Source organism: Mycteria americana, chromosome 3 (assembly GCF_035582795.1).
Source record: "Mycteria americana isolate JAX WOST 10 ecotype Jacksonville Zoo and Gardens chromosome 3, USCA_MyAme_1.0, whole genome shotgun sequence".
NCBI classification, from domain to species: domain Eukaryota; kingdom Metazoa; phylum Chordata; class Aves; order Ciconiiformes; family Ciconiidae; genus Mycteria; species Mycteria americana.
This window is the reverse complement of record NC_134367.1, coordinates 33,418,745-33,441,454: the sequence shown is the minus strand read 5'-3', so window position 1 is coordinate 33,441,454 and position 22,710 is coordinate 33,418,745. Positions and strand designations below refer to the sequence as shown.

At 38.1% G+C, this 22,710-nt stretch overlaps 1 protein-coding gene across 2 annotated transcripts in view; it reads left to right on the top strand.

The window, feature by feature from the left end:
* The window catches only part of LMBRD1 (LMBR1 domain containing 1), an 88,342-nt gene that overhangs the window by 20,017 nt on the left and 45,615 nt on the right, over nt 1-22,710 (top strand). The window contains exons 4-7 of one of the 2 annotated variants that reach the window (XM_075498147.1): nt 1,527-1,624; nt 2,611-2,678; nt 8,147-8,235; nt 12,182-12,255. In XM_075498147.1, the coding sequence (XP_075354262.1) occupies nt 1,527-1,624; nt 2,611-2,678; nt 8,147-8,235; nt 12,182-12,255 (329 nt within the window). The remainder of the gene's footprint in view (nt 1-1,526; nt 1,625-2,610; nt 2,679-8,146; nt 8,236-12,181; nt 12,256-22,710) is intronic. The other variant, XM_075498148.1, reaches the window with a different exon arrangement.

The following is a 22,710-nucleotide window of genomic DNA, read 5'->3' as shown; positions in this document are numbered from 1 at the left end:
AAGTTTTAAGGTGCCTTAGAGCCCTGAATTTTATGTTCTGGGCAAATGTGAACAAGTTCTTGGTTCAGTCAAACTTTTTCAGTTTGTTACACTGCCATACTGATTCAGCACTCTAAACAGTAGATAATTCTAACACCTTGAAATATTTTTCCAAAGAATGAATTCTGTTTAGAAATAATTTCTCATTCATATTTAGGTTCTAGGTGTTGGTACTTTATTTGGCTTCTGCTCTACCTTCAGTAAAAATATGAAGTAGATTTCTTTGAAGCACATGGATACTTGTAAGGAGTGCACTAGCCAAGATGAGGCCACAAACAAGTTAGGGATGATTATATTGGTCAGTGGTGGGAAGGTGCTAATTAGTTATGCAAAATGAGGCAAAGATTAAAAATATCCAGAGATCATAGGATTTGTGTGGTCCTGGGTATCTTTACTTACCTACTCAAAAGGGGTGACTTTGTGCTTGCACAGGCAGTCTTGGTTGTGTGGTACTTAAAACATTTTGAGGGCTTGGTTAACTATTCTAGGATACCTTTCTTGTGGGGTGCAAATACTGTAATATACTGCTCGACAGTTTTTAGTTTCCTAATAGACTTCTGAAATGTTCATAGTACAAGATATTTTGAAGTATTGAAGGATTTTGCTAAATGATGTCCTAAAAAGGATGTAACTTCTTACAATACAGAGGGCCAAAGACTTAACCTTGAAATTCTTCGTCTGAAACTGGTCTCCTCCCTTCATGTCACTTGGCTAATCAGTCCAATTGATTTTTACTAGCTTTCTTAATGTCTTCAGACTTGCCAGTTAGTATTTGTGAAGACTTATGTGTTAGTTTAACCCTTCACTTATGTTAAACTAGCTGGCTTAAAGTCTGTTAAGATCACCTGTGCATCAAAGTAATATGACAGTATGACTGTTTTGATTTAGTGGCTACTCAGATAAATGTCTGTCGCAATCTCCAATTAGTCCCTCCTTTAAAAAAGGTATGTTAAGCAATGATACTATATTGCTACGGCTTGTTCTGTTTTGTGAATTGAGGTCATCAATAACAGAACCATGCCTTCCATCTATAATGTACTTGCATTAATAGTAGAACATCTCCTGAAATGGAGTCCAGTGATCAAAATAGCTTTGAATTTGTTATTCTTGTATATACCTTTTCTATGAACAACTTCTGTTATTAGGTGGCATAGCTTGCTTTTATTCACTATCCTCTGTGCTACCTCTTCCCCAGTGTGCTAGTCCTGTATGCAGATGATTACTTTTAATCTTTTTATCACTGCTGAATTGAAGGTGGATCTAAAATCCTTAGTCTGAAAGGGTTAATTCTGTAAGTCCTTTGGAGTTTACAAAAAGTAATCGTTCATATGCTGGCTAGTAAATTTTATTAACTTTTCAATGCTTGAAATTAGTAAGAGCTAGAATGAGAGGAAACTAATGTTTGATTCTTTCCTTTGAATTACTATGCAGTAAATGAAGTGCCAATGTAACTTTATCTCTTCACTTAATTAAATTCTTTCTCCTAGCTTTGTACTCCATCATACTGTTCTGCGTCTTTCTGTGGATTCCCTTTGTCTATTTCTATTATGAGGAGAAGGAAGAAGATGATGGCAACACATGCTCAGTAAGTTCACCCTAGCAAACGCACCAAGCAGTGAAGACAAATGAATACAGGCAAAAATGAAAGCAAGAATGATTGTCTAACTTGAATACTACAATATTAATAGCATTTCTAAATCTATTACTACAGTTCCTTTAAAATACTCTTAAAAAGAGGCAGCTCAATAACAGTTTGACATAATCTAAACACTGTGGTCTCACATGAAATGAAATTTTAGTGAGATAAGTAAGTAACGTCTGTATTGCCATGAATTCTTTAAGCTTCCTGCAAATTTCTTTGAGCCTGATTTCATATACAGAAAAGTTAAAACTTCTTGCATGAGATTTTCCTTAGAATAGAAAACATGTATGAACAGGTTTAAAAGTAGAAGACAGGAAGATTATACTGATTCAGACTTAATTGGAGTACCTTCCTTCTTGTAGCGTTTGCATTTTTTTCTTGAAGTAGGCAGTAGTAACTTACCTGAAGCTAGCACTTGGTTATTTTTGTAGTGCACTGAAGATTTTTGACATGTGTGACATTCCAGGGAATACAATAAATGTGTGCCAGTAAGGTGCTAACTTTCCAAATGAAAATACTCTTCTTAAAGAATCTTTTAATCATTGGTCATAATCACTTTCCCTTTTATTCAGTTGTAACCTTAACATGAGAAAAAAAGACTTCTAATCATAGCTATAATATAAAGCATTGGTAATAAGAATTTTCTTTGAGTATATTTGCATTGAACAAATGTACCCTGGCTTCTGGCCACAGCTGCTCAAGTGCATAGTTTATGATGGAAGCCTAATTCAATGTCATTGTTCATAGTTCAAGCTATGAGACTCTTCAAGAATGTATACTTCTGACTTGTATCTAAAACTACTCATGTTTTCTGTGGAGGTCCTTTTATAGAATACCTGTTATGCTAAGTATGCTTTGCCATAACTTATTGGACAAATCCCTTTGGATTTATTTGATGTTAATATATTAACTTTCTCTTTAATATACAGCAGGTTAAAACTGCACTCAAATATACTCTGGGATTCATCACAATTTGTGCAGTTCTTCTCTTAATTGGGTAAGTATTTGTATTGGACATTAACAGGAGATATACAAAACAGAACCCCAAACAGAACTTTGTTCTGTGCAAGATTAAAAATGTAGATTATGGTGCACTCAATCCGTATAATGAATATGTAGTTTAATCTCTAATAGGATTTAAATATCCTGAGAACTAGGTACCTGAAAAGTAAGAGTTCAACTGCAAGCTAAAACAGTTTTCTTAATTGTGGAGATACTTGTGCTTCCAAGTTCTGACTGTGCAGTATGAACATCAATCAAGGACGTGATGGCTATGACACTTACAACTGTATTGATATGTCAGTGTACAACAGGGAGTAAAATATTTGTGCTCTTCCTGTTTTCTGCCTCTATCAAATGCTTTCATGGACATCCCAAAACAGCTTTTAGGAATACGAGTTGGTGTTATGTGCTTAGTACTTTCCGAAATAGAAGTGTTCTGTGAAGAACATACGTATAGTGTAGGATTACACTTGACACAGTTGTGCCTTGTATGATAGCTTTTGCTGGCATTTGTTTGAAAGGCAGACATTACTGAAGTGGGTAACTTGTTTGCAGCAAGTGCTGTTATTCTGAAACTCCAAGAAGTATCACAAATTCAATTTAAGATCACAATTAAGCATGACATGCACAACAATATTAGTTTCTAAGGTATGCTGTGTCATAAGCTTTTTAGCATTTTGACAGCAGCAATGAAGTTGGTAAAATTACAAAATGTATGTTAAAATGATCCATATCGAAGTACTAGAGTGAAGCAGAAACTAGAGTGAAATTAATGCTTCTAATTGTGTACCACCTTATTGTAATATTGGTTAAGTTTTGATAAACACTTAAGGTACACTTCTAAGAAGTCTATTGGCCTTTCAATTAAAAGTAACGTATTTGCTACTATGAGAGACTAAAGGAGTTTGAGCTAATTTAATCATGGTCTAGAAATATTACTAAAGTTTCTGACAAAAGCTGTTTCTCTGTTGGCTCACACCATAGGCATACATATTTTATACTGTATAATATATCCAGTTTAGAAAATTTTGCAGTATCTCTAGTAAGTGTCAGCTGAATCCTCAGTAGCTGTAAGCAAGTTCCTCTCTTCCAGTAAGATGGAACTTGGTTCTTGACTTCCTAATTGTCCTCTGTGCTCTTAGGCTTGTTCTTTAAAGTCTTCACAACTTGTAAATTACAGCAGCTTCCATGATCTCCTCTTATAACTGGGCCATATGATGGTGAGATGGACTTCCAAACCAGGGGTAGTACTTGGCCTGGGACTAAGTTAGTTACCGAACAGTGCTTCTCCATAGGTACAGACTTGAAACCCACTGATCTAAACAGCAGGAGTATCTGTTGCAGGGAGGCAGGTCTCCTTTAGACACTGATAGGGATTTTGGTATTTCTGGGTTCTAACTGGAACAATTTTTCTGCTATTATATGTATGAGGTTGCTTGCTTTCTTTTAAGATGGTAATGATTAAATAGTAGCATCATCCTAATATCCTCAGAATGGAAAAGCATTCTTGCTATTTAAGATGCTGCTGCAGAAGAATATAATTCTTGTCTGTCTCCTTTAAGGGAAACTACAAGACTGAACAGCTCAGTTTAGGAAGCAAATGAAGTGTTTGTGCTGAAGAAAAATGTGAACTTTGGTTCCAGTATAGTTATATGTTAAAAAAAAAACAGGTGTCTCAGTGTTTATGTACATGTTTGTTACGGAGAAGTTATCTGTCTTACAGTTAGTCAGCTGTCTGCACAGCAGGGGCAAAGAGCAGCCTCAGAAGTACCACTGTGATAGGAAACAGATAAGTGGTAGAGCTGAAGCTTCTACATGAGGGGTTCAACTGGAAGTGGTGGTGGGGACCAGTCTTGCAGTACTGCCTATACCTGGCAGTAGCAGGCGATTTTTCTCACTGGTGGTCAGGATCAGACCAACATTAAAACAGACAGGAATTTTATGTACTAGATTATTAAGCCTACCCTCACCTCCTAAAATTTAGACTCGAATACTCATGCATACAGGCTACAAGAGCAAGAGGGGTTGTAATATTTCCTGTTAAGTGCCTAGCAAATAGTCTGTCATCTTGTGCTGACATGACTAGTGTCTCATCAAGACAACCTCTGTTCTGATTGATTTAGCAAGTAATCTGTGTAGTTAAAACAGGTCAATAAATAGCTTGGTTCCTTTAAAGATAGGTCTACACAAGGAGTCCCTACCTCTTTCCTGGTCAGCAGTCCTAAAAGAAACCATAAAAGCTGGATTAAGCTTGAAGTTTAAGAATCTCTTATTCTTACCTGGATGTTTACCTTGCTCCATTAGAGATCTATGTGACTATTTTGGGAAACAATCTGTTTTGTGCCAGATGATCTTGGAGGTTTTTTCTGTTGATAACACAGCTCAGTGAGCAGGATTCCATTGTCTGATTGTTAGCAGGAGTAGTATTTATCCCTCTTACTCTAGTTGTCTGTTACAAAGCCTCTTGGTGTGGCAAAAATGTGCATGTCTAATCACTTAAATGCTCTGCACACAAATAACTTGATGCTGAGTATCATTAAAAGCAACGTATAGGACAAATTTATACTGGGATACTCAGAGCTAATATTTACTTGTAATGCCTTTCCCTTCTTAGAAATTATCTACTTTCCTTGAATATAGTTTATTTAATCTAAATGTCATGTGCTGGAGCCAAGGGGCTTGAGATACTATAATCTACATAAAAGCACCCTTATACAGCAGTCTGGTTTGAACTAAAATATTTGCTTTTGAGGCTAATGAATGGTTGGTTCTAAAAGGAATGTTTCCCTGATGGTCAGGGTTTGGAAGTAAACTGGTTACCTTAAATTTTCTAGAACCACTTGCTCTTAAAAAGCGATGAATATATGTCTAATTAGCCTATAAATAATTATGCAAATTATAGCAGAACTCATTTTAAGGAAATTAATTTAAAGCTAGTGTGTTAGAAATTATTTTCTTAAGGATGACAGTTAATGGCACTCTTTGATTTAAGGATCAAACTTGACCCATCTACACCTGTGTGTTATTAGCCCTGCCAAAAGTTAACAGTTTTAAACTGCTTGTCTTGCATTTACTTTCCTTGTTCTGCAGCCTAGATATTGATCTAGATCTTAATCAAAATATTCCCAGGATGTTTTAAACAGCATAACAGTTGGCTTCTATTCTTAAAATTACTGCAGTTAATAATTCCATTTGTGTGCAGAACTCCAAGTGTAAGATATCACATCACAGTTGAGTTGCTCTGTTTGCTTGCTTTAACTGAACTCTTAGCTACACCTGTAAAACCCTGCACTGGCACTTGTACTCTATTCAGTCACTGTCAATGGACTGACTTGTATTGCATCACAGTGATGACAGGTGAAATGAGTTATTTAGCATGGAAACTTCTCATTCTGTTGATGGCTACTATAACCCTCAGGCTGTGTTGACCATTTAGTCAACATAGCAAAATAGCCAAGACTCTTGTCAAATTTCTTCTTGCTTAGCATGCATGAAGAATAGACCTAAACTGCTGTGTGCTGTGCTGGTGCAATGGATGGGTTGTGTTTTAGAGATCCTTTGGGAGTGTGGACTGGATGCAGGTCTGTAGATGGCTAGGCATGCTAACTCTGTTTTGTTCTTGTGGCCTGTTAAGCTAGAGGCCAGAAGCTTGTTCAAGTGGGCTAGTTAGCCTTCTGGCTAGTTTGCTACTAGTTGGGGGACCCTGTTCAGGAGGGGAAATAAGATTCCTGTTTGCTTGGGACTAAAGTGTGTGAATTTATAGCTCCTGCATTCCTTTCTGGTGCATGGAACTTGAGCAGGAGCAGAATCAGATGCCCATCTCCTTCAGTCAAGACTTAGCGGAGTACTAATTGGAGAGTGTATAATGGGTACTGTGGCTTCTGATCTGATTAGTGTTCTTTGACATGCTGGTTGTAGGTAGCCTCAGCAAAGAAAACCCTAACCCTATGGCTCTTGGAGGGAGAGAAAGGCAAGCAAGTTATAAATATCCTAAGATGTTCTTCCATCTCATTTGTTCACTGCATGTGGTCCACAGAAATTCCTACTGATGCTAAAATAAAAGGCTTTGAGCTTACTTAGTTTCCCAGAGTCTCCTATTTTAACCCTTTTTAGCAAATAAACTGCAGTTATTTGTGTTGCTATCTCTTATAAGTAGAAATTTTACCGAACTTTGTTTTATAATACCTGTGTCTTGATTTTGCCTGGATGCTATTTAGGGAAAGAATTACTACTAGAGGCAGATACAAGAACAAAAATCTAAAGTCAGCAAGCATGCATCAACTTAAGTAAATGCTAGCCTTAATCTTCCTCTTGCACAGTCAAGAAGCTAAAAATCAAACATTTTAAAAAAGTTTTTTAAAAAACATTTTTTAAAGTTTAAGTGTTAATTTTAACTTTGTTTGCAGCGTACCAGTTTGGTTTTGATGTGACTATAAGTGCACACAGTTTAGCACTAATCTTTGAAACACATGCTTATGTTCTGTACTTGAAGTTTGAGGCATACTTCTGGAAGATGCATATTTGTTTATTAGGACTTGAAGCAGTAATTATGTACTCTTTCTTACAAAACTCCAAAAGGTACTTGTGAGCATTCTTTATGGACTTTGGTTTGCGTTCTCACATTCTTTACCTAAAAAGTTTCCCTCCAAATCTGACTTCCTTGTGACTTGTAGGCATTCTGTTTTATGTCTGGAAGCAATGGTTTCAGATTGGTATGGAGGTACTGGTTTTCCAGCTGTTACAAAACTAGCTGTTTTGTCTATGGACATGCTGAAGAGTTACTCTTATTATTTGACTTTAGATGGGGAGACTGACAGCAGGAAGCTTTCAGCTAGGGGACTGTTCTACCTGACATTCTTCTGAGCACTCTTTGCTAGTCTCTGCTTATTGGAAGGTCAAAAATATTTAATGAACTTCTCTGCAGTTCAGTTCTCTGGGCCAACTACAGAACAAGGAATGGAATGCAGCAGATCCATTATTTTAGTTGTAATAATGGAAGATAAACATGTCCGTTTAAACTTTAATACTTGGTGTGGGAATCATTAATTGTGTTATTCTAGCTTCTAGAAGTGTGGATTTATAAGAGAATTTGTCTCAAGTAATGTTTAAAGTCTTTTTGCTCTTCTGCACATGAGTCAAACCAGGATAGTAAATCAGATTAATACATCTTTTAATGATGCTTGAGTGTAGGGCCCTTACCTCTGTTAGTACTGGTAAATAGATAAGCACTTGTTCATTGACCTCAGACCTGACTCTCTCACACTCACATATGTGCTCTGCTGATCTAAATACAGTATTTGAGGGGAATGTGAATAAAATGAAACATTGCCTTCAGAGTTTTTTAAACCTAACATCATACAATTTTTCTTCAGGAATAAATGGATTTCTGTTAACCTGGAAGTAGAATTCTTTTGATATTTGCCTAATTTGGGTAAATGAGATTACTTTTTTGCTTTATTACAGTGCTTTTGTCCCTTTGGATATTCCCAACAAGAAGAATTCCACAGAGTGGGAGAAAGTGAAGCTCCTGTTTGAAGAATTTGGAAGTAGTCGTAAGTTTGAGATTTGTTCTGAGCTTTGCATAAGTTGCTACTAACTTATTTTGGCATATTCATCACTCACTGAACAAGAAAACTAACCTTCTTGGTGACAGTTTTCTAACTGCTCCCCTACACTAAATCTTTGCAGTAAGATTTTTTTCCCTTTGTTCAGACAAAAAAAAAAATCAGAACTGTCTTTAAAGTACAGAGAGGAGACACTGGCAGTGTCTGCTTTCAGTACAGTCCCCACTTGACAGTAAGGATTCCTATGTTGTGTCCTATGATATTAACAGTGGGGAGGGGAAGGTACTTTCTTCCAGGGAGTCTTCACTTAACACAGCTTTTAAAATCAGTGAACTTCAATCACTGAACTGAATGAATTTAAGTTCACTGAAAATCAGTATGGTGAGCAAGTATCTTGTCATATGACAGTTTTCAAGTGCTTACCTAATTAAATGTGACACTGCTGTTCACTGTAAGAATGAGACTATTTCATAAGTGGCTTTGTCTATTTAGAAAGGAAAATCCTATGGGTGTTACGATTTTTTTTCCCTTTGTCCTCCTAGTATTGACCTTTTCTAAAATCGTTTTGTTTGCATTTGTTATACTTGTTTATGCTAGGGCTATAAAGAACTATTGTGAAGACCAAACTCCATGAAGTTGTATTTAACCTTTAGCTTCTGCAGTTCATGTATGTAGCCAGGGTGTCCTTTCAGAGCAAAGGTGTGAAGAAAGTGTTTTACAGGTGAGCTAAGACAGACCTGATGTCACTTTCAAAATGCATCCACAAAAATGGTAACTAAAGGTTATCTAACAAATGTTAATCCAAATGCATAAGTACTCTAATATTTGCGCCTCATTCTTGCTATTTATCAGAGCATTGGCTTCTGTGTGAATGTTTTAGAATATAATGCTATGAGCCTTGGTCAAGTCATATTCTGCATGATTCTAGGAATTTTGCACTGACTAAACAGTCCCTGCAATGACATTTGCCAGCTCTGTCAGCACTTGGTGTACCCCTTCAGGGCCCATCAACTTTGTACGTCCAGTTTGCTTAAGTATTCTGTAAACTGATCCTCTTCCACCAATGGTACATCTTCCTTCCAGCCTTTCCCCCTGGTCTCTTGGGCCTGGGTTTCCTGAAGTCTTGTTAGTAAAGACTGAGTCGAAGGCATTCAGTACCTCAGACTTCATGTCCTGTGTCACCAGGGTCACCAAGCCCTTCTTGTTGCCTTTGACATCTCCTTGCAGAGTCTTTCATCATAATACATGCTGTGCTGTAAGCTGTGCTTGCAGGCATAGGAGATAGGGAGGACAAGTCTGTAGCTTTTTCATACTTTTGGCTGTCTGCTTGTCTGTGTTTCTCTTGGTTCACAAAGATTCTAACTGACAGCATAGAATAAAATGCTTCTTAAACTGTTTATACAGGTAGTGACAGCAGATGAGCTGAGTTGTAAGCTAATTTTTCTAGGCTATGTTGATATGGCTGTCAAATATTCAGCTCTGTACATGTACTTGCTATGAAAGTATAGTAGAGCTACGGTTTATTTCTCGGAAGGTTTAATCATTAAGATGCTGGACTGGGATGTGGAAGTCTGGTTTTGATTTTTGACTCTACCAACATTCTCTTGTGACTTTTAATTTCATAGGATAGTTCAGACTGAAGAGACCTCAGGTCATCTAGTCCAATCTCCTGCATGAAGAAGGAAGCCATAAGGTCAGACCAGGTTGCTCAGGGCTTTATCAGCTAGCTCGTGAAAAACCCCTAAGGATGGAGACTCCATCTCATAGTGGGGAAAACAATTTCTCCTCTTATCTAGTGTGGATATACACACTGTCACCCATTGTCTCACACTCAACTACTATGCACCACTGAAGAGCCTGGGCTCTAGCTCTTTAAGCAGGCAGGCAACATTAGGTGTCTCCAAAGCTGTCTCTGTTCCAGTCTAAACAAGCTTGGCTCCCTCAACTTCTCTGCACAGCATGTGCTCCAAACTCTGACAAACTTAACTCTCTCCTTAAGTCACTCAGATTTACTGATCTTGCCTGTAGTGGGGGCGTCAAAGCTGGTTGTGGTATTCCCTATGTGGTCCCTTCCCTTAATAGATGGGCATGCTCCTGTTGATACAGCTCAGGATGCTGTTGGACTTCCGTGCTGCCAGGGCACGCTGCTGGCTTATCTTCAGCTTGCTGTCTGCCAAGACCTCCCAGGGTTTTTGTAGAGCTACTCCACAGTCAGCAAGTCCGTGGTCAGTCCTGTTGCAAAAGGTTCTTTCATGTTCCACATGCTGGAGAAATGAGGACAAAATTTTTGCCTGTTGTCTTTACTTGTACCTGTTGTCCTGTTTTTATATTAGCTTATTATTTTCCTTTGTCTTTCTGCAGTTAACCCAAGAAATACAAAGATCTTAATTTGGGATGTTTGTTCTATGTCCATTCAGTTAGTAGTGGGATTATAAAAGGAATGCAAACTCATCCACTGAGGCAGAGCCTGGTAATATACTTCTGGTATACAATTATCAAATTTTCAGCCAGTTAGTTTCTTAATGTTCCTTTGAACATAGTTTAAACTTTTTAAATGGATATTAAATGTTGGTTTCAAATACATGTACAGGAAGATCATCAAATATGGTGTTTAAGTACGTTGCGTGATACGTTAGAAATGGGAGTCACTTATGTGTGGGCTTCTTTTTCCCCCCAAACTTCAGAACATAAGTAAAATTTTCACAAGTACTAAAGGGGGGAATAGTGCTGGGGTTCTCTTTTCAGTTTTAAACATAGCTGTAGTATTTGAAACTTACGAACATGTTGCTGTTAGCTTTGGGGAAGTTGTTTGGTATTATCTAGCAAAAATAGCAAAGGAAAGATTTGAGCTGTGAAGTTGGATTTGGTTGTGCTGTTCTATTTTTTTGGCATTTCTGGAAGGAGGCCTGTAGGGTTGGTCAGAAGAAAGATGCAGCTCCTCATAGAGGATAGCTATAACAGGACTTTGCAGTTTGTGAATGCCTGATGCTATGTTCAGGAAAAAAGAATGGAAACTGGCTAATAATTCTGTGCAAGTAGGAATAAAAGTTATTGTGATCTAAATTATTGAATTAATGAGAGGGGAGGGGAGGACATGGGGCAGAACACTAAACAGTAGCTCAGTTATCATGACGGGGTGCAAACATGAAATTGATTGCTTAAAGTTAATTTCTATAATAGCTGCTATAGGTTTCCATGCTACTATTTAACCAAAAAAGCTTGGCATGTTGTGTCCTGTACAGGGAGGTTAGGGACGGGGTTGTTGGGGAAAATAATGCAGGAGGATTCAGGGAGTTTGATGCCTTTGGGGATGAGTTTGGTAACACTTTTCTCCTACTAACCCTTTTCATTTCTAGAGCGATAGTAAGCCTGCAGTAACTCCTTAGTCCCCTGACCTTTTTCCAGTCTGTACATCTGGATGTGTGTGGTCTGAGTGAAGCTGAGGTCTGCAGTCTGGCTTGTTTAGTTGTTTGAAGGATCCATGCTTGCCTGATTCTCTGGATAGTGCTTTATTATGAGAAATCGGGTGATAACAAACAAAACAAAGGAACCATCCAAAATGCATGTGTAAATGGTGAAAACTACCACAGCACACTGTGGAGGCCAGAAGTAATTCTTGAAGAGGCATTAGGCAGCTATGGGAGCAAGTTCATTAGTGGCTATTTCAACCATTTGGCTGAATACAACATCTGTGGTGGTGTAGCAAAGGTGGGATGGCTGTCCTGCTTCTTGCAGTATTGGAGGAGGATCTACTGCTGACAAAAAGCTGTGCTAGGTGACTTTTTCACCTGAGTTGTTATGGCTGGTAGCTATGTCTTGATTTTTTTTTTCTTTAATCTAATGAACTTAAATATCTTCAGGGAACGTATTCAGGAGGAAATATTCTTATACCTCTACTGTAGGAATTTTCAACAGGCTTTTCTTTTTTTTGCAGATGGCTTGACTGCTCTTTCATTTTCCATTAGTTCCTTGACTGTGATTGGAATGTTGGCAGCTATCACTTACACAGTAAGTTGTTATGCAAATTTTTCAGCTCTTTACGTTCATGATAGTTGCAGTTATCACGGGCTATACCTGTATGGAAAACTATCATGCTAAATAGCTTCAATAGTGTCTTCTAGCTCTGGATTTTCATGATTTGAAACACTACTAAGTTCTTGGAATGAGAGGAATAACTCTTTTACTGCAAGTTTAAGAACCACTCTTTCAGTACTTGAGCACAGATCAGACTTAATTTCAGTGTGTTTCTGCAAGGGGAGGTCACATTATTCCTTATCACTTGTAACACACATTCACTGGCTCCTCCTGTTTTTAAGCCTCTGTCTCTTTCTCTGTCCAGCAGTAGAGAAATAAATATTGATTTTTTTTTTTTTATTCATTGAACTATGGCATAACCTAGACTTGGTCTGGTCAGTCTATAATACTGAATATGACCTTTACTGCAACTTTTATACATTGATGTTTTTATCTTTACGGAGCTTTACCACAAAAAGTCTGGCAGAATAACTTGCTTTGCAAACAAGTATGCAAAATGTTCTCCATCATAACTGTCCCTCTTTGTGAAAGGCTATTCTTCATTCAATAAATGAAAAAAAACAATGTTTTTAACAGAGCATTGCTTCACAGTTCTGTATTGCTAGAATTTGAGTAAGGGTAAATATCTATGCATTTCAGGATTCAGTTTTAGGTATGAAGAATCTGCAGCATCTTCTGCGATATGTGCCTTAAATCAAGAATAGCTAAAAAGTTAAAAGCAAGTAGAGTTTGAAAATGTTTAGAGTCTAAAGCCTCAGGAATATTCTTGTTAGTCCTATGCATGCAACTAAACTACTGCAGTTCTTTCTGTAGCTTAGAAGGATTCCAAAGTGTTCATTCTGTAACTGATTGTAAATCATATGATTAAGGCTATGTTGGTTCAACTGCTTGACTCTTGCTTTTATGTGCGAAGGAAAGGAAGCATTTTAATTTATTAGCTTTGGCCAACATCTGATGTTCATGTGGTCCCTTGCTTTTCCAATCTGTTCTATTTCTTCTGTCACTGAATAATCAGTCTCTTTGTAATGCTACATGTATTAACTTGCCATCAAGGTAAAATTTTGCAACAAAGATGAAGCTTTAAAGCTTATGATAACTGCAGACAAAGCTTTAAAAATTCTCAGAAGTCGGTGTTTTCCTGATGGGTTTTATCTTTAAGTTCATGTTCTTGCTAAAATAACTTCCTCTTCCATTGCAGCCTGGCTCTAACATAGTAAAGTTGTTCCCACGTAGCTTTGCTAGTGAATTCTAAGTGGCTCTGTAACCATAGCTCATGCAATAAGTTATTTTGAAGCATTGCTAGCCAAGGAGATGTTTTGTGATAGCTTGTTGTCAGGCAAAGGATAAATGGATAAAGTTATAGAACAAGGATATAAGAAAGAGAGAAGAGTGTGTTAGTCATAACTGGGTAAAGGGCTAAAGAACCTGCTAAATACTACCTTTAGACTCTTAAATCTAAATTGAGAAACAAGCATAGCTAATGATTTTCTGTCTCTTTCTACTAGTGACTTCAGCTGGTGTAAGTTACAGCAGGATTATGGGAGGCAATTCAGTACAGGTTCTTAGATGTAAGTGTCAGAACACGACAGCTTGGTGGTCATCAGGCTCTGCAGTTGGTAGGAGAACAATTTGTGGATCAGCTAGTAGGTATCTCAAGTGAGCTGAATTGCTCTCAGCCCCATTGATTAAGTGCTTTAACTCGACCCAAAACAAATTTTATTACTTAAGTCTTTTCTGACTGACATGGATCACTATATCATTCAGGCCATATTGCTGACATCTAGATCATGTGCTGGTCAAAAAAGATTGAGACCTTCGTTTAGCCTGTAATAACATGTCAGCTTTTAAATTTGTTTCCCTTAATTATGGAAGGAAAGACTAATCTCTTGTGCTCTGCAGTAATGTAATTGAACATGTAGTGTGTTTTTTAACCTCCATGAGACTAACATTAAGAACAAACTCATTAGCTGGGAGAATATCCTCAGTGTTTGTTTTTTTCAAACAGCTACCTAAGTATGGTTTTTATAACTGCTAGTAAACATCTATAAGCATTTAAAATGCAAGATTATGTTTTATTTTGCACAAATTTATTGCTGAGTGAAATGTAAACAATGCTTTTAAAGTATTGTTTAGAAGTTCTTGATTTATTACTAATTCCCTATTTCCAGTGTTATTTCCCTGCTTATTTTTCAGTACAGATTGGTTGTAGGCACCATTCAGCTGAGTATCACAATAAGCTTCTGTCCTCAAAACTAGTTGACCCTGGAAACATGTGACTTCCATTTAATGTTCAGTAACTTCAGCATGCTGTGTTGTCTGTGTGGTTTCTCAGATGAAGACAATACCTGTCCTCAATGTTGTTGGCTTAGTCTTACCGTATTTAGGACTCGTACAGATACTGGGTGGTAAACGAGGTGAAACACCAAGCATGAGAACTAAAATAGTCTTCTCTGAATGCCTTAAGATTTTTTTAGGCTAATGTGTTGCTTTGAAAACTTCACCTGAGCTGTCCATGCAAATGCCTGGAGCATGGAATTACTATTTACTTTGGTTTTAACTGCTGTATTTGATCCTTCTGAAACTGTCCCTTCTGTTCTTACAGTAGGTGTTAAGGCAGGTGGGAGAAATAGAGGAGATATTTCACAGAAGTTTTAGGGATGAGCTCACACAGGAGGTGGTTGTTGTCCACACCTAATAGGAGAGTGGTTTTTGTCATTGTTTGCAGGCGATCGTAGAATCTTAGGCTGAAACAGTGAGCTGGCTTTGATACATAGGTGGTCTAAGGTACAAACATGTCACGGACAGTGAAAACCACTTATTAGAAGGTCTGTGTTCTCAAAGTTAGAGCAGCAATAGACTTTTAGTTTATGCTCTAGCGCTTTCATAACACTTTGCCCACTGCCAGTGATGGTGAGGCTTCCATATGTAAGCAATTTACACCTGTAACAGCATGAGCAGTGCTGTTCCCATGGTCTGAAGAGTGAATTGTGAGTGTGACCTCGACAGCGTGTGGATGCCATGTACCTGCATTCCAGTTTAATTTGTGGGCTGGGCTTTTCCCAGTGGTACGACTTAATGCAGAAGTAACTTCAGTAGTGAAAAGTTCCTGGGCTGTCCCACTTCCCTAAGCCTCAGGGAGAGGTTGGCCCAGAGTATAGCCTCTCAGTCTCTACTGGTTTGGTTTACTCCACTCCTTCCACACCATGCTTCCAGGAGGAGCATGATTCTGGAAGGAGTAACTATTTTTCTCTTTGTAATGTTCCACTTCTTTGTGTTGTGGATTTTTTTGCTGTGTTAGTCTTTTTAAAAAAAAAATATCACCTCTAAATAAGACAAAGGCATTACTGCACAGGCAAGTCTGTGAGACATTGTCTGTAATACTTCTTGCCTGTGACTTTATCTGACAAGTAAGTAGTTAGGCTCTTGTGTTTTTCAGCCAGCCTTCTGCATGCCTATCAAATTGTTTGTCCCAGTTTCTAAAGGTGGGAGGACTTTGTGCTTAGTCATCAAACCACTGTTTGATAATCAGTGGTAGATTTTTTTTTGAGCACAAAGAGAATACCTTTATATAAGGGTGAACACAAGAACAAAGACACCTACTTCAAAATTTTCCACAAATGCTTAGCAGATGATGGAAAAAAGGGTAGAGAATAGATGGAGACACAATGTGTAGTATCTGAGTTCCCTTGTCTCTGAACAGAGGTGATCTCAGATCTTTGGTTTATACTAGTTAAGAGTTGAGGATTTGTAGTGCAGATATAACTGAATTTTTTTGATGTTCCCCTGACTTCTGAATATCCTCAGTCTGTTCCATTGCCAGTGTTGCAATTGTATTGTTAAAGGGAAGCTAAGAACAGGTGTACCTGGTCTTCTGTATATTCATATTCACCTTTTTACTCTAAAGAAAAAAAATCTATTCTAAATGAACATCTAATGAAGGTTGTATTGTAATAAATGATACGTTAGCAAATACTTTCATACCTAATTAAGAATGGTTTTAAATTGAATGCCTACTAATTTAACACAAAATACTAAAAGTCAATAGGAATGCTGTGCCTGCACTGACTGCAGTTGACTGATTTCAAAATGTTATTTGTGGAAGAGTACCATGAAACAGATGAATCAAGTGATTCTATTTAAGTTGCTTGGAGTACAATTTATCCATACTACAATTAGTCAAATGTATATTAACAGTACTAATTCTTCACACTGAAGGCCACACAAAGCAGATTATGGCTGTTCTAAAACTGCACTTCTGCATTGTGGTAACATACAATACTGAGAAGTTGGGAAAAAGAGGCTTTGGCACTGGCAGGAGGCAGCCTTGAATTTGGGTAGATACTGAGAGCAAAAGCTTAATTCTGCATGTGTATGCTCCTAGGCTTTCTCTATGAAAGTATATTCTGCTTCTTCCACAGGAGGAAGGATGCAGGGGGATGGTGGTCTTTAGATAGTAAATGGCTACAATTTAAATTATAGAACTAACAAATTTACCCCAATGACTAACCTAGTTAAAATCTATTTTTTTAAGGAGTACCGTCAGCATCAATCCAGTTTTCTGGGCCTCTCAAGGCCCAGATTGATTTAATGTATTACTCTGAAGTACATGATAAGCTATTCAATGCAACAAAGAACAGACTTATCAGACTCACAATATTGTAACATTTGGTATGGGGGGTTTTTTGGGGGGGAGAGGGCAGATGGGGGACAACACAAATTGAAGCATTGTGCTGGACCAGGATTGCTGACAACTGAGGACTTGTGTTACTGAGTACAATAGAAAGGTAGATAATACTATGGTTTCATGTGGTTGCCATTATATTGGCTTTCTGGCTTTCATTTTCTGTGGCTTCAAACATCAAAATCAGTTCACTAAATTTGACCTAGTGATACATATGGAGAAGAGCTTTTCTCATAGTTTGAGGAAAAGTGCCGAATTTAGCTGCTGTTGTGAGCTTCTCCGCAACTTCTGAATAGGGTACCATGAAATACACTGTTAAAGCTGAAGATGCTAAAGAAATAAAACTTAATTGGTATGAAAAATTCCTGAGGTCCTCAATTTCTGTGAAATACTAGTTATGAATTTGGGGAGGGATTAGTAATACATATTGAACCTGAAAGCATCTCATTCCTGAAAGTAAATCACTGGGAGGGTACTAACAGAAATTACCAGCTTAAGGAGTTAATGTTAAAGTTGCTTCTCCCAGGGAAGGTCAGGACTTCCTCAAAACTAGTTTGAGTGATGACTTAATACAGAAGATGGTGTATGTTTTTGGCGGTGGTCTTGGTTAAAAGCAAGAGTTATTGTAAGAATTGGATTTGAATTCAATTTTGTTTGCTATGAAATATCTTCAGGATTCAAGAGCTAATATTTGAATAAAGGAGCAAATTAAATGTTTTATGGCACTTCTTAACACCATGTCATTCAAATAAGAATAGAAATGAGATGCAAGGAAGATGACTGAGGAGGAGTAAAAGGAATGTTTAGAGAGAGGATCTTAACTCCATACTTTAAGTGGAAAATAAATTGGCTTGTTCTGTTTAGTTTTCTATGTGATGACATTTGGGACAGTTGTGCAGAATGTGGCAAATGTGGCTAATCTGGACCTATAACAGTGTCTGGCTGCAGGCTGTGTGGTTCTCAAGTCTGAGCCTTTTTCAGTAGTGTGAGCCTTCTATAGGAAAAACAGAGCTTCTCTAACAGTTGATTGCAAAGGGAGATGAAAAGTGTCTAGCACGAGGCTAAACATTTTGAAGGTAGTGTATAAGGGTAAGCTAGAGCAGACATCTTGGTTGTATTTGACAAGTATCTTGCCTTATTAAAAAGTCCATAACAGTAAATTGTCTTACACTTGCCCTATAAACTTTTGTTTAATTAGCTCTGTTTCTGTTGTTTTACTATAGCCATTCCAATGAGCAGTTTTTCTTCCTAAGGTGCTTGTTTCAATAGGAGGTGGGCACAGAACTGAATGGTCTAAATTTTCCAAAAATTTAAGACTTTTTATGGAGTGTAGCAAACTTACAGGTTAGGACAAAAAAAAAATCAATTAGATGTGTGGTAAAGCAGAATACTACTGTTTTAACAGCATTATTTGTTTGAAATAGAGTATAACAACAGTTCAGGTGAGTACTGTTTCTATACCTTATTCATATTGCCACAGTACCATTTTTTTTAAAAAGTAAATCAATTCTGAAAGCAAGTTTATGGACATATATGCATAGCACTTAACTCTTGAAGCTTCAAAAGCTGTATTCTGAAGAACACTTTTGAACTAAATTGTTTTCAGAGTAATGCTTCCCACTTCAGCCTTCAGCTCTTGATACGCTACTGTTACAACATGCTAACATCCCTTGTCAGAGATGTGCATTTTCCAAATTCCCATTGGGAAGCCAAACCTAGCCCACATTGAGGGTCTCCCATAAGATCCTCATAGAAAGGCTTATAAAGTATGGGCTGGATGAGAAGACAGTGAGGTGGATTGAAAACCAGCTGAATGGCTGGGCCCAGCAGATGGTGATCAGTGGCATGAAGTCTAGTTGGAGGCCAGTCATTAGTGGTGTATGCTGTGACAGGTATGCTTCACCCCCCCTTTCTGATAAAGATGGGGGGCTTTTGGCATGGTGATCGCCAGCTGAATTTCCCACCTTTTGTGCTCTGTGCCCCTGGCACATACACACCTCAGCAGGGGAGCAGGAGAGGCATGGGACTCCTTGGTCACCAGATGGGGTCCACAGCCAGTGAGGCACCTTGGTGATGATCTAGAAGCTTCTCTGAGCCAATTATGACCACAGCTCAGATCTGACCCAGGGTATAAATGGGGTACTGCTGGAGATGCTCTTCAAGTGTGGTCTTCTCGGAGCAGTGGGCCTGTGTTTGGGACCTCTCCCCGTGGGTTGGGACACCACCTGAGGAAACTTTCCAGGACTGAGTGCCCTCACCTCCTTTGATTTCTCCTGGTTGATTGGTTTTGGTTTACCCCTGTTTCTCATTGGTTTCTGTTGTGTGGTTTTGGCTATTGTGTGAAATAAAGCTGTTTGAGCTTGTCCCTTATTTGGGTTAGTTTAGTGTACCTCTGTGACATATGCCAGGGGTCAATACTGGGTGCAATCCTGTTCAATAGCTTCATTAATGATCGGGATGATTGGGCAGAGTGTACCCTTGGCAAGCTTGCAGGTGACACAAAACTGGGAGGAGTGGCTGATACTCCAGAGGGTTGTGCCACCATCGAGAGAGACCCTGACAGACTGGAGAAATGAGCTGACAGGAATCTCTAAGTTCAGCAAGGGGAAGTGCAAAGTCCCACAGCTGCAGAGAAACAAACCTAGGCACCAATATATGCAGGGGACCACCCAGCAGGAAAGCATCTTTGAAGAGAAGGACTTGGGGATCCTGGTGCACACAAAGTTAACCATGAGCCAGCAACATACCCTTGCTGCAAAGAAGGCTAATGGTATCCTGGGCTGCATTAGGAGGAGTATTGCCAGCAGGTCATTAGAGGTGATCCTTCCTCTCTGCTCAGCACTGGTGAGGACACACCTGGAGTGCTGTGTTCAGTGCTGGGCTTCTCAGTGCAAGAGTGATATGGACCTACAGGAGGGGGTTCAGTGAAAGGCCACAAAGATGATTAAGGGACTTTCCTCCTATGAGGAAAGGCTGAGAGCTAGCACTGTTTAGCCTAGAGAAGAGGAAGGCTCAGGAGAAATCATATCAATGTGTACAAATATCTGAAGGGAAAGTGCAAAGAGTGTGGAGCCAGGCTTTCTTCAGTGGTCCCCAGTGACAGGGCCAAAGGCAAAGGGCACAAACTGAAACACAGGAGGCTTCCTCTGGACATCAGGAAACTTTCACTGGGAGGGTGACTGATCAACTGGCACAGGTTGCTCAGACTGTGGAGTTTCCCTCCTTGGAGATATTCAGAGCCATATGGACACAGTCCTGGGCAAGCAGCTCTAGGTGACCCTGCTTGAGCAGAGGTGTTAGACCAGATGACTTCCAGAGGTCCCTTCCAGCCTCAGGGGTTCTGCAGTCTGTCTGCTATGTGGACCTCCATGATTTAGCAGTGGTACTGATGGGTGGCACTTACTGTGGTGTACCTTATGGTGTGAGAGGTCTTCTCTGTTTAAGCTTGGTTCTAGCCTATGAAAAGCTCGAGGGGACAGTGATTGACAATAAGATTGGTTCTTTATTGGATTAATTTAATTCCACAACACTGGTTTTACTGTTATAACGTCATTTAACTCATGTTGGACAACTTCTTGTTCTCTCACAGTTGTTTTGTGAGAAAATGATTTATTAGAGATCCTTACTGTTATTTATTCACCTCAGTACAACTAATGTTCAAAAAAGTACAGTGGGCACTTCGTTGAAAAACAGTATGCAATATCTTCAGATAAGTAGGTAATTCTATGTTTTGGTAACTACTAACTCTTGCAAGACTATTCTATGTCAGAGGATAGTAATAACTTTTAAATAGTTTGATAGGTGTCAGTTTTCAGAACTCCTTGTGTAAGTGGAGGGGACAATATGCCTGTTCTGGGGGGAAAAAAACCCCAAACATTTAATACTTCTAATCTAAGCAATACAAATTACTTTTTCCGTCATTTTGTAACTTTAAAAATTTGGTTATACAAGACGCAAACTTGCATGCTTTTGCAAATGAATGTAAAAATATAAAAGTATTTTTTAGCCACGGAAGCTGCAGTTATGTTTCTAACTTTGAGCTGATCCTTATTAGCATGGTCTTCTAGAATATAATAATAAAACTCACACTTCATGCTGCACTTCCTTGCTTGAATACACTGAAGAATAGTCTTTTCTTGACATTAATTGATGCTTTGGAAGACTGGGAAGGAGGGAGAAAGATGCAGCTAGGGAAGATATGTATTCTAAATTTTTAACTTTTTAAGGGGAAATAAAACCACTAATTTATTATCAAAAGTGTAGATGAAGTTTACAAATGTTCATGATTGATACATTATTACTGACAAGAGCATAAACATAGATGTCACTTTTCTCATGTACATGCGATATTTAAATGAGTAACATTGTTTAAACTTGTTTCTTGGTATGGCTCAATTTTCAACATAATCTTGGATTGGTAGCTGCTTTCCTGTTTTAAAGCTTTAATAACACAGTCTACTTTTTTGACATTATGTAATGCATAATACTGAAATACAGCACTTGATATTTAAAATTGTGTTGTAAGAAATGTGAACAAGTGATCCTCAAGGGGACTCTGCAAATCCATGACCTTGGTGATTTATACTGACAGCTTTCCATGTCTATAAATGTGGAATATAACAAGAAAATGATAAATTAGGGCTGCAGTGCTTTGAAACAGTTTCACAGATGATGTAGTTTGCATCTATTCTTTCATTAATGTGTTTTGCATTGAAATGGTTTTACATTGCCTTAGGTATTAATACAATAGTTGTCAGCTCCAGATTGCTATTTGAATTCAAGGCAGAATAACGTATTAATCACACAATGATAGGCAGATTAATTTTTGAGTGATCTTGTGCATCTTATTTAGCATGTCCTTGAAGGATGACTATAATTGGCTCTAATTTTTCCAAAACATTTAATAAGCATTACTCGATTTCTTATGAAATTGTAAAGTGATCCTTTTTCCTCCATCCTGAAAGAAGAAATGTTACAAAGCTCAGTTTGTCTACTGACAAATTTAACTACCTTTTCACACCTAATTTTTGTCCAGAGTATGATTTACTTTTCTTGCAATTGACTTATTTTTATTAACAGCCAAAAAGCTTAACCTTTTATAATCTGTCTAACCTTAAAATACTTGTTTACTATTGATTTTCTTTTAAGTAGACATCAGTTATTGAGAAATCCAGAAGTTAGTAGCATTCATCATCATTACCACTTAATCACTTCAATGTCAATACTTAATCAAGTTAACCACATTTCTTTTATATTTATGTGGTTCACTTCTCCATGAAGCACTAAACCAAAATAGCAAACTGATTTGAGTGTTCTTTGTTTGAACAGCCTGATTCCTACTACACTCTTAGAGAACTGTAGATATTAGTGCTGGATCAATGATAGCTTTGTACTTTTGAGATTTTAGAGTTGCAGCTTGAAAGGTGGTTAATCTTTTGTTTGGTTGTTAATGCTCTTCTAAGCCTGATGGAACAATGCAGAAGATGGCAACTGGGCAAAATAGTTACGTTCAGTATTACAACTGAGTCAGTTAACACTTTTACAGATATGTCCAGCAAGCACAAGTTCACTGTGTGTAGTAGAACAACTGTAGTGTAGAGGCTGTCATACTTGGTTTCTGCATCTTACAAACCTTGACTGCATTTTTTTTGTCCACTTAAACGTTGACAAATAAGCGAGGCAATCTTTGAATCTGTATGGTGGAGAGAAAACATTAGTATGAAAATTGAAGGTGAATGTGTAGTGAG